The sequence below is a fragment of the Tupaia chinensis genome, unplaced genomic scaffold, assembly GCF_000334495.1.
Source record: "Tupaia chinensis unplaced genomic scaffold, TupChi_1.0 Scaffold145717_1, whole genome shotgun sequence".
NCBI lineage: Eukaryota > Metazoa > Chordata > Mammalia > Scandentia > Tupaiidae > Tupaia > Tupaia belangeri.
The window spans coordinates 1,104,581-1,117,401 of NW_006205575.1; the positions used below are offsets into that span (position 1 = coordinate 1,104,581).

General features: G+C 36.4%; 1 protein-coding gene across 3 annotated transcripts in view; it reads left to right on the forward strand.

Annotated features, from left to right (window-relative positions):
- TNPO1 (transportin 1) overlaps window positions 1-12,821 on the forward strand; it is a 104,816-nt gene that overhangs the window by 72,238 nt on the left and 19,757 nt on the right. For all 3 annotated transcript variants that reach the window (XM_006168347.3, XM_006168348.3, XM_014584138.2), the window contains exons 12-18: window positions 2,602-2,754; window positions 3,449-3,674; window positions 7,122-7,293; window positions 8,765-8,851; window positions 10,478-10,585; window positions 10,712-10,870; window positions 10,949-11,036. In XM_006168347.3, the coding sequence (XP_006168409.1) occupies window positions 2,602-2,754; window positions 3,449-3,674; window positions 7,122-7,293; window positions 8,765-8,851; window positions 10,478-10,585; window positions 10,712-10,870; window positions 10,949-11,036 (993 nt within the window). The remainder of the gene's footprint in view (window positions 1-2,601; window positions 2,755-3,448; window positions 3,675-7,121; window positions 7,294-8,764; window positions 8,852-10,477; window positions 10,586-10,711; window positions 10,871-10,948; window positions 11,037-12,821) is intronic.

The window sequence follows — 12,821 nt, forward strand, 5'->3', positions numbered from 1 at the left end:
ACTTCACTGAGCTATAACTCAGTACTGTACATGGTTCAGTATATACTTCTACTTATATACTTGGTTGGTTTATTTGTATGCGCCCAGAGCTGTTCAACCACCACCACAATCGTTTTAAAACATTATTCATTACCTGAAAAAAAAAAAATAATCCTCATACTCATTAGCAATCACTTCTCATTTTCCCCCAGCCTTAGGCATCTACCAGTTATAGTAGTTCTATGGATTTGCCTATTTGGGACATTTCATGAAAATGGACCTGATCAATTCTTGGTCCTTGTGATTCACATACATAACTTTCAGGGTTCAACCATTTTGTAGCATGTATCAGTTTTTAATTTCTTTTTATTTTAAAATAATATCCCATTGTATAAATGTGCCACATTTATTTATGTATTGTCAATTGATAGATATTTGTGTTGTTTCCCCTTTTTCATTAGTGTGAGTAATGCTGTGAACATTCATGTGTAAGTTTTTATGTTGACATGTATGATTTTCAACCTTTGCTACAAATCCACATCAGCTATGAGCTGGCATTCAGGCTTACCCTCTTAATTGAGAAGGAGCCTTTACACCCATGTTTTGGTTTTGCTTCTAGTTTTTAAAGCTCTATTGCTATAGTTCAGGGTTTCTCAACTTCGCACAGTTGGCACTATTGAGCCACATAATTCTTTGTCTTGTACATGGAGGATGTTTAGCAGTATCCCTGACATCTACCCAAAGATGCCCCCAGCACACACTACAGTTATGACAACCAACAATGTCTCTAGACATTGTCATATGTCCCCTGAAGAGCAAAATCACCCCCCGTTAAGAATCATTACACTAATTCAAAGTGTGGAGATCTCTAATAACTTATGGTGAAGTGGTTAAAGCCATACCAACAGAAGAATGCTAATTCCTCTGTTGCCTACTTAGTTCCCTATATCTGACATTTTGTTCGAGTGTCTAGTGTGCCAGGCTCTCATGTACATCATATTAATGTTTCCAACAACCTTAGGTAGATAAGTGAACTGGTAAAGTTAACATCTACACTACCGTCACAGATTACTTCCCAGTTATATCCCTTCTGGTGGGGTGTGGGTAAGGGCAGGATGGATCAAGATTATAATACAGATAACTACAAAAGTAATCATGCACACTGAAGGAGCAGTCACTTCCTCTTCGCTTCCTACTCATTTCACTATCTTCCAAGAAGCTGCTCTGTGCTTGTATGGAAAAATACGTGTATACCTGTTTAGAGTAGAAGCTGAGTTTCCAGAAGTGAAATTATATATAATCAGTTGCTGCTTTTCTGTACATTGTAAACCTCATACTATATCGGTGCATATATATTTCCTTCTGTTGCATGTTAGTGTACTATTCAGTTGTTTAGATCTACCATACCTAATAACTAAGACCCTTAGTGAGTGTAACAGCTTTTTTAAAGGACTTCCCATTAACTAAGGGGTGATTAACCATTTGCTGTGCCTAGTTCACATTCATAAATTCTTGGTCCTTAAAATATTTTTTCTTATTTAAACGTTAAATTCAAGATTTTATAGTTCTGAAGTTGACCCTTTGTAAAGAGTATTTTCTGCTTCATGTGCTTTTGTTCCAATTCATGTGTATAACTTCTAGCTGAGTAATTATTTAATTATAAGTGATCTACCACTACAACTGTTAAGTAGAATTAATAAATGTGTATGTTGTGTGGTGTAGTTCTAACAGTAGGTATTGTATTTTGGAAGCAATCAATTAAATGGAATTGTAAAACTTTTTTTTTCACATGAAATTTTTTTAGTTTATTAATCCTCTCATGAAAAATCTGCACAATCACCACAGATAGTACTGCAGAATCTTTACTCCTTTTACTGTTCTCCAATCTTCAGCTCTCTTTTTGCTAGCACCAACATTGGTCTTTGCAGTCCCCCTGACTTTCTTCATTCTGTTCTTGCAGTCCTTTCACTGTTTTCTTGATGTCTTTTTTCTTCTCATAGAGGCCTTGTCTTCCAAGTCTGTGTTTGGGTTCATTTTTCCTTGCATAATCCAGTGAATCATAAATCAGGTCAAAGCCAGTTGTCTTGCCACTACCAAAATGGGTTCTGAACCCAAACACAAAGATGCTGTCTGATGGGGTCTTGTACATGTTTGCTAGTTTTCCCGAATATCTGTCTTAGGTACTGTTACCTTCCTGGGGTGAAGGACATCAATGACCATTTATTTCCTCTGAAGTAGTCGGTTGAACATGAATTTCCTGGTTTGGACAATTACTGTGTCATTCATGATGGTGGTATATCCTCAAGCAGCCAGGGAGGAAAAGAGCATAAAACTTTTTTTTATGCATACACTGAAAACTCAAATATGGCAGTCACATACAGAATAGACTGTCTTCATAACTTGCTATTTGTCATAAAGTATTTAGCAATTTTTTTGTTTCATATTACTTCCTGTTTGCAAGGAATTGATACATTTTATAGGTATATTTAAATCTTTCTTTGAACCTTTAGAAGAATAGTGTTAAACACACAATAAACCTGTTTTTTTTTTTTAAAAAAAAGGATATGTAAGTGAATCATAGTAGAGGTTAATGTAATATTTTCTAATTAAATATTTCCTTAGGAAAATGTTCTGCTGCTGCCCTGGATGTTCTCGCAAATGTGTATCGCGATGAGCTACTGCCACATATTTTGCCCCTCCTGAAAGAATTACTTTTTCATCATGAATGGGTTGTTAAAGAATCAGGCATCCTGGTTTTAGGAGCAATTGCTGAAGGTAAGTCTAAATCTGGTTTCAATTGTAAAGTTCTTAATAGCTTAGTAAGGTTAGGCTACTATAAACAGTCACTACCTATAAGCAAAGATTATTCACTCTTAAATTTACGTAATACTACTTTGTTCTCTTGTGTTGCTGATGTAGGGTGTGCAAGACTGTCATCTTATTAACCTTAAAAGGGATAACTGAATCTTAAATCCATCTTAGGATAAATTTCAACTTTGAACTGTTAGCTATTATTGAACAGCTTTAAGCTTGCTTCTAACCCTAGCCAGATGTTTTGTCTGTTTGTTACAGTAAAGGGAACAGAATGAAAGGACCTACCCTGGGCATGTTTGGGAAACAAAAAGATCAGAGTGTCATCATCCTCTCTGAAGGATTATTGTTGATACTGTCCTGGCTGTAAACATGTGTTTGCAAGGAATTGATACATTTTATAGGCATTTCTGGAAAGCTGTAATTGGTATAGAAGAGGGAAAGTGAAGTCCTAACCCTACTGTAAGATTCTTAGGAGCAGCTTGCTTTAATTTTATTTTTTATATGATTTTGGGACAGATTATTATAGTATATTTATAGCAGTGGAAATACTCTGAACTGTTTTTATGGATACATGTACCACTTTAGTATTCAACTGAAATAATATTGTTTAGAACAAATTTTAGTACTTTTTGATAGAATTGTTATTTTTTTCTAGGTTGCATGCAGGGCATGATTCCATACCTGCCTGAGCTCATTCCTCACCTTATTCAGTGCCTCTCTGATAAAAAGGCTCTTGTGCGTTCCATAACGTGCTGGACTCTTAGCCGCTATGCACACTGGGTAGTCAGCCAGCCACCAGACACATACCTGAAGCCATTAATGACAGAATTGCTAAAACGTATCCTGGATAGCAACAAGAGAGTACAAGAAGCTGCCTGCAGGTGGGACAAATTCATGATGCAGTAGTCATTCTGGGAGTGGGTAATCTAGTGAGATCTAATTATTATAACATTGTGATAGAATGTTGGTATTAAACCATTAAGTTAAATATCCCTTATCCAAAATTCTTGAGATCAGAAGAACTTCAGTTTTTGAGGGGTTCTGGAATATTTGCATATACATAAAGAGATTTATTTATTATTTTTAAATTTTCTATAGGACACATGCTCTACCAAAGAGAGAGAGAGGGAGAGAGAGGGAAAGTGAGAAAAGAATTTGCCAGGTCCAGGATTCAAACCATGATCAGCCATGTTGGAGTCTAGTGCCTTAATCACCATGCTACCTGCTAGCCCCATAATGAGATATCTTAGGGATGGGATCCCAAGTGTAAGTACAGAATTCATTCATGTTTTAGATAAACCTTATTTATACAATATTTTTGAGTTGCAGCATTTTGACTGTGACCTATCACATAAGATCAGGTGTGGAATTTTCCACTTGTCAAAAGCATCTATTTTGAGTATTCCATCAGTGTTCAAAAATTTCTGGATTTGGGGGCATCTTGGATTTAGGAGCACTCAGTCTATATTTCCAACTATATTAGAAAGTCTAGGGGTTTTGTTTTGTTTTGTTTGTTTGTTTAATTTTAACTGCTAGAGAGCAAGATGGAGTGTGATTATGCCACAGTCCTTTTTTTCTCCATCCCACTAGCACTTTGGACTGACATGCACTTGTACCCAGCCTCTTTTTGTAAACTGTGGTTCTCTATGCACAATGTTTAACCACTGTATTACAGAGCTGGCCCAGAAAATTTAGTTTTACTTGTTTGTTTGTTTGTTTGTTTATGAAATCTTTGCATCTATAGCTTTTGAGTTTACATTTTTAAAATTTTATTTATTCATTCATTTATTTTTAATTTGACAGATAGAGAGAGGAAGAGGGGAAGTGAAAAAGCAAGCCACCAGGTCCAGGACTTCAGCCGTGTGGGAATGTCCAGCACCTTAACCACCATGCCACCTGCTGGTCCCTAAATTTATATATTTTAGACATTTTGTTTGGCTGGGAAATTTTTGTTATTTGTGTCTCTTACCTAATGATTTTGTCAGTCTAAATGGGACTGTTAACTAGACATTGGTGTTTGCTGTTCCCTCCTTAATTCTTTTTCCTCACTCCTTTTATACAATAATAATAAAATAACTATTTTTCATCCTAGTTCCCTTAGACATCTGATGTGGTTATGGCAGGGTTCCACTTTTGAGATAATAAAGTTTGAGCAGATTCGCATCTTTTTCATCTGTAGGTCAGCTACCATAATTCCATAGAAAGTCTCCAGTGACTTATCCAGTCTGGATCTCTTACTTCGCAGATCTGCTCCAATACTTGTTCAATTGGTTGAGTTTGGAGCAATCTCCCCTTTTATATCAGACCAGTGGTTCCTCTCATTACTATAAATATTCTGGTTTCCTAGAACAACCTTGATATTATTCCAAAAGAACCTGCTACTTAATGCTTACACCTCTTTAACTTTTTCAGATAGATTGCTTTTACTGTTGACTTTGTTAATAGGGAGAATTAACTGTTAAAAAACAAGAAAGTGGGAGCCAGCAAGTGGTGTAGTGGTTAAGCTGCTGGACTTCCATGTGGTCAACCGCAGTTCAAGTTCTGGACCTGGCGGCTTGAAACTCACACTGGGTGCATGGGCACACATGCCCAGAATCCCAGGAGGAGACTGGGGAAGGGATTGCAGTGTGGCCATCCCCCCAGGGGGTGATTTGTCACCTTTCCTCTCACAGTCTGTCTCTCTCCAGCAAATGCACGCACCCTGTGGCAAAAACCTTAAAAAAGTGTATTTGAGTTGTACCTTACTACATCTGAGACGTAATTATTAGGAAGAGTTCTCTTAGTGAGATGGAAATTGAACAAGGAGACTGGCAATGGGTAGCAATTAATTTTTTTTAAGTTGCAGGAACATATAGAGTATATTTGGTTTTTGTAGCTTATTCACATTTTGTAAGCTACTAATTGTTAAACATACACTAAGTGCTGGGCTTACAGCCTCTGTCATCTTGAAACTTAGAAGCTACTAAGAAATATGAAACAACTATATAATTAAACTGCCACATGCTGTGCCATCAAGATAAATTTAGGTCTCAAATAGAAGTGCTAAGATTCCAGATATTTTTCCTTTCCTATCATTCCTGCTGGACTTCCATGTGGTCAACCGCAGTTCAAGTTCTGGACCTGGCGGCTTGAAACTCACACTGGGTGCATGGGCACACATGCCCAGAATCCCAGGAGGAGACTGGGGAAGGGATTGCAGTGTGGCCATCCCCCCAGGGGGTGATTTGTCACCTTTCCTCTCACAGTCTGTCTCTCTCCAGCAAATGCATGCACCCTGTGGCAAAAACCTTAAAAAAGTGTATTTGAGTTGTACCTTACTACATCTGAGACGTAATTATTAGGAAGAGTTCTCTTAGTGAGATGGAAATTGAACAAGGAGACTGGCAATGGGTAGCAATTAATTTTTTTTAAGTTGCAGGAACATATAGAGTATATTTGGTTTTTGTAGCTTATTCACATTTTGTAAGCTACTAATTGTTAAACATACACTAAGTGCTGGGCTTACAGCCTCTGTCATCTTGAAACTTAGAAGCTACTAAGAAATATGAAACAACTATATAATTAAACTGCCACATGCTGTGCCATCAAGATAAATTTAGGTCTCAAATAGAAGTGCTAAGATTCCAGATATTTTTCCTTTCCTATCATTCTAATAGCCAAAGCTGTACAGAAGGCAAATTTGTAGTAACAAATGCACTATGTTTTAGTGAACAGTGACGGGCTTAGAGAAATGTTTGAGGAGCTATGTTTCTGCTGTGTTTTTGTATCTCTCAAACACCAAGCATTAAACCTTTTCTACCATTTTGTGATCCTTGGTATGCATGAAGAATGAGGTAGTAAATAGAGCTTAATATTAGGTTGTCAGAAAAGTCATCATGTATTTTTCTACACAAAAATGTGTCATGACTTTTCTGACAACCTCGTATTTTTAATTCAGGTTTTTTTTAAATCTAAGGACAGTTGCTAGAATGAAGGCCCCCTAAGAATGGGGACAGTGTTTTTGTTCATTGCTATATTCCTACCACTTACTCAGTGACTGACTACTATTTAGCACTAAATTTTTTTTTTGAATGTAAATATAAGGTCCAGTAATATTTTAGTTTAGATTTACCAATGTAGTTAAGCAGATGCCCAGTGAGTGACAGCCTCTTGGAAGGGAGGGTGTGATAAGAAATGTTAAAATTGTAATAAAAATAAGCAAGAGATGTGAAGAGGCAGGGAGCTAGGCATATAAAGTATGAATAGATTCTCTATAAAAAATATACCTGTCTTTACAGATGATTCCTTTTATACAGTAATAAATATTCTTTTTTTTTTTTAAATTACAGTGCCTTTGCTACCCTAGAAGAGGAGGCTTGTACAGAACTTGTTCCTTACCTTGCTTATATACTTGATACCTTGGTCTTCGCATTTAGTAAATACCAGCATAAGAACCTACTTATTCTTTATGATGCCATAGGAACATTAGCAGATTCAGTAGGACATCATTTAAACAAACCAGTAAGTATCTATGATTAATTACTATGACAAAATACATATATGTAGCATAGTTATAATCAATAGCAGTTAGCATAATGGCTATGTCGCTGGATTCCCATGTAGTCGACCGCGGTTCGAGTCCCAGACCCGGTGGCTTAAGCTCACGCCAGGCACGTGTGTGTGCGTGCCCAAGATCCCAAGAGGAGAATGGAGGAGAAGGGATTGTGACGTGGCCATTCCCCCTGGGGGGTGATTTCTCGCTTTCTATCTCACTGTCTATCTCTGTCTTTCTGGTGAGCACACGCGCCCTATAGCAAAAACCTCTCAAATATATATATGTATGTATATGTGTGTGTATGTATGTATATATGTGTATGTATATGTATGTATGTATGTATATATGTGTTGTGGGACCAGCCGTTAGCGTAATGGTTATGTCCTGAAATCCCATGTCATCGACTGCAGTTCGAGTCCCAGACCCAGTGACTTAAATTCATTCCGGTTTTATATCTACTGCTTCATAAGTACTATAGCTTTAGAGTACTACATTAGACATCGTTTTCTTGCCAGGATATTTAAATATGAAGAATAATACATTATATAAAACAATTAAGAAATTGAGATCATAGTTTAAAATGCCAAATAGTGGTACAGAAGAAATACCTTGTCTATAGTCTTAAGAGTTGAAGAGGAAATAGATTCGTTTAAAGAGGATTTAAGTGACATTACTATTTTAATATAGTTCAAGAGTCCCTGCTGAAGAAAAAGATTTAGCATGTATAATTGCCATATCAAAAGTCTTAAACTGTTTCTGCTTTTAAATTATGTTGAAAATTTGTTCAGAATAGTTCTTTTGGTGTTGGTTATTTTGATTCTGTTTCACTTGGGGGTAGTTGTATTTTCTGAATGAATGTCTTAGAATCTGTTCCCTGGTTTACATTATTAATTACTATGCTTGTTTACTTGGTGTTTTATGGATCATTCTTAAGTTTAAACAAGAGCACTTAAGTGTTATTAATCTCTTTTTCTACTTGTGCCTCTATAAATTTGTCAGTCTGTAACAACTTAGGTTGTCAGAAAAGTTATGACATATTTCCTATGCAAAAATGCATCATGACTTTTCTGACAACCTTATGTAGTCATGGCTATACTGCATGTTACACACTACAGGGCTAAAAGACATGGTTTCTGGAGAGTGAAAATTGCACAGATTATTGATTGTGATTTTACAAGTAGTACATTTCAGTGTTGGAAGTGTATGTTTATATACATTTTGTTTCAGATAGGATGTAAGAGGACTTAAACATAGAGCAACACAATATAAATAAAAAGATAGGCAAGTTTTAAAAGGGAGTAGAGTGAAAAATGAGCCTTTATACCTTCTGTAATGATTTTACACAAATACTCTAAATGGATTTTAATTTTCATAGACTCAAAATGGACTTGTTAACATGATAGTCGAGCTTTATATGTTTTTCATCATTGTAAATAGGAATATATTCAGATGCTAATGCCTCCACTGATCCAGAAATGGAACATGTTAAAGGATGAAGATAAAGATCTGTTCCCTTTACTTGAGGTATGCTCAACTGGTAATATTTTATCTAATAGTGTGTTTTATCAGAAACACATGTTCTAGTACAAATTGGATATATGTGATCAAGTGTTCGTAAGTTTATATTGTGAACCATTTCTGTTGAAATGCTGAATAAATAATGTAACTTCTCATTCATTTAATTATGCTACATCAGTACTGAGAAACAGTGTTTAGTAAAAAAAGCATATGGAAATGTGCTCTTTTTAAAGGCAGACACAGTTATACTAGAATTGTTCTATTTTAACCTGCTCTACTTAAACTAGTTTAATTTTCCTTATTTGTTATCTGTTGTACATACACATAAAAAGGATCCTCAATGAGCTCATGAAAAATGCATATTTGGGTGAAATATGCGTGTACGTCCATGTTTTTTAGCATCAAAATGAACTCATACTTTAACTCCTTTTTTTCTACAAGCTTTTTGAAGTCCTCTCGTGAACTCACACATTATCCCAATAATGTGAGTAATGAGGGACTTGACTTTATCTTTTCTGTCTAATTTGAAGTTTTTTCCATGTGTACTTTTTTACTTTAATAAAAAACATGTATATGATCTTCAGTTAACTGAACTATGAAATATGGTAACTTAAACCTTGTTGAATTGACATGGACAGACAGTTCAGTTGTCAGTCTTGTCCCCCTTACAATTAATACTATTAATATTTTAAGGGTCACGAACTTCTGCCATGGATTATCCATATCTGGCAAAGTAAAACCTTCTGTAACTACAAGCACTGTCTAATTCTGTGCCAGACAAAACAAGAAAAATTATTGTGGCTCATCTTATGTATTTATTTAGTTTAACTCTTGAGCAATGTGAGCATTTGGTCCAATGCCCCCATGCAGCTAATAATTTGCATGCAACTAAAAAAAATTATTTAATTTCATCATTTTTTTTTGCTTTGACCAAAGGGAGCCAGAGGAAGGGAAAGTGAGAAAGCCAGTGCCTTATAACCACATCACCTGCCAGCCCCTACATGCAACTTTTGACTCCCCTAAACGTAACTGCTCTTAGCCTACTATTGACCGTAACACATATTTTGTGTTATGTGTATTATATACTGTATTCTTAAATTCATGTAATCTGAAAAAAGAGAATGTTACTGAGAAAGTCACTAGGAAGAGAAGATAACTTTATAGTATTCTGCAAAAAAAAAAAAATCTGCATGTAAGTGGACCCTAAAGGTCAAACCTTTGTGTTCAAAGCTCACTGTAGGGTGTTTGAAGGGTGTCTGTGTGTATGTTGACTTTCAGACCAGGGTCTCAGAATGTGTCCAGTGAGTCCACACACACATTGTCAGCAGGATAGGAACATTAATAAATGTATCTCTTAAATTTGAGGAAAAATTATGAATACACTGTAGTCTGTCCTCGAAGGATGGTACTCATTATAAAATCTTACTAACATTTTCTTCTGAATAAACCTCTCTTCATTGATTGGCTAACAAACTAAAAATGAATGGCGACTGAAAAATAAATTTTAAAAGATAAACCTGCTGCTTTAGACTAATCAAGAAGATTGATAAATGCCCGAGATCTTACTGAGTACAGTTTCAAATATTGATCATAATCTTAAATAATTGAGCATGTATACTTTATTCTTCCTAGTGCCTATCATCCGTTGCCACAGCCCTGCAGTCTGGCTTTCTTCCTTACTGTGAACCTGTATATCAGCGTTGTGTAAACCTAGTACAGAAGACTCTTGCACAAGCCATGGTATTTTTTTTTTAATACTTTTCCCTTAGCATTATAAACATTTTTTTAAAAAATAGGTATAATGTGTACAAACTTTTTCAGTAATTGATTAAAGCAGACTGTCAAAGACATTGTGTTTAATTTCAGCTGAACAATGCTCAACCAGATCAGTATGAAGCTCCAGATAAAGATTTTATGATAGTGGCTCTTGATTTACTCAGTGGCCTGGCAGAAGGACTTGGAGGCAACATTGAACAGCTGGTAGCCAGAAGTAACATCCTCACACTAATGTATCAATGCATGCAGGTGAGACTTGGAGGATTTAAATGAATTAAAACCTGATTCTCTATCACGTTGGGGTTAATTTCTTCTTATTTCTTACAGGATAAAATGCCAGAAGTTCGACAGAGTTCTTTTGCTCTATTAGGTGACCTGACAAAAGCCTGTTTTCAGCATGTTAAGCCTTGTATAGGTATGGATATTTTTTAATACTATGGATATGGTTTTTAAATTTTTTATTATTATTATTAAACTGAAATTCCATGAAATCCCAACATTTATTTAATTTACGTTTTACTGGTTGAAGTTGCTCTGATTGAAGCAGACATGTTGGGGGTCAGACGCCTGTTGTTTCCTAGAGCACACTGTCATATCAGCAGCCCTTCAAGCACTCCCATGACTGGCAGAAAGAACAGTGTTAACACAGAGTAAACAGTGTGCTCACTGGGGAAGCCTTAGTATTCTGTGCCGCTTCATAGATACATTTTTGAGTAGCCTCATTTTTGGTAGAGCTATCTGGAAATAATAATAAATAGATTTTCAAATCTTTTATGTTTAAATTGCCAGAAGGCACATGACCTCTAGAGATAGAAAAAGTACCCAGCTCCCACCCCCACCTCCAAGGAGGTGTGCTCAGGCAACCTTTTCTTCTCCATTTCTTCATCCTGTCAGGATTTGGGTCATGCTCTCACACTGTTTTTTTTTAAACCATCAGGACCAGAATTCAAGCTGATCCTGACTCACACTCAAACTCATGTGAGGTCTAGCATCCTTACTAAAATAGGGCACTGTCCCTGAGATTTTTCTTTTCTAATAAACCATCCAACTCTTTCAGATGTCATAGGAAGCATCAAATGTCACTTTGAAAGTACATAATTGATACCTCTTTTAATAGCAAAGCATCAAACTTGGCCATTATGAAAATTACAAGGGATGCCATGAATATTATAACCTTCATTGCTCTCAAATACTTCAGTTAAATAAGTTTTTTATTTTTATTTTCCTTTTTGTATTTCATTGTGACTATTGTTAATACTTGATTTAAAACATTCATCTAGAAACCAGCAAATGATGTAATGGTTATGTTGCTGTACTCCCACATAGTCTACTGCAGTTCGGGTCCTGGACCCAGTGACTTGAAACTCACACCAGGCGCGTGTGTGCACGTGCCCAAATCCCTAGAGGAGAATGGAGGAAAAGGGATTGTGGTGTGGCCATCTGCCCTGGGGAGTGATTTCTCACTTTCTGTCTCTCTGTCTCTCCGGCAAGAGCACATGCCCTGTAACAAAAATCTCTTAAAAGACAAACTTATCTAAATTTTTTATACAGTTGTGCTTCTGAATAAGTACTCCAAAAGGTTAATGACTTCTTGTATTATGGGAAGCTTATTATACCAGAATTTACCAGCTAATAGAGATTTTTGGTTTTGTTTTTTAAGGTTTTTGCGATAGGGTTTGCGCTCGCCATAAAGAGACAGACAGTGAGAGAAAAAGTGAGAAATCACCCTCCAGGTAGGATAGCTACCACAATCCCTTCTCTTCCTGGGATTTTGGGCTCACGTGCACACAGGCTGCCAGATCCAGGACTCAAACCGTGGGCAGCCATGTTGAGAATCCAGCACTAGCTAATGCAGTTCTGGAGGTTGAACTTGATGAAAGGATTTATTTTATCTATTTATTTTTACTTTTTTTTTTTTAAAGCTTAAATAAAAAAGTATATCAAGCTCTACATCACCCTGCCTCAGCTATTACTTGATACATGTCTAGTTATATTTCCTGTGTATCATTAATCATAGTCAGGCATATTATCTTTGTATTTTGGAACAAATGTCAGATAGATCTTTTTTTTTTTGGAGAGGTTTTTGCTATAGGGCGCGTGCGCTCGCCAGACAGACACAGAGACAGAAAGCGGCGAGAAATCACCCCCCAGGGGGATGGCCACGCCGCAATCCCTTCTCCTCCATTCTCCTCTCGGGATC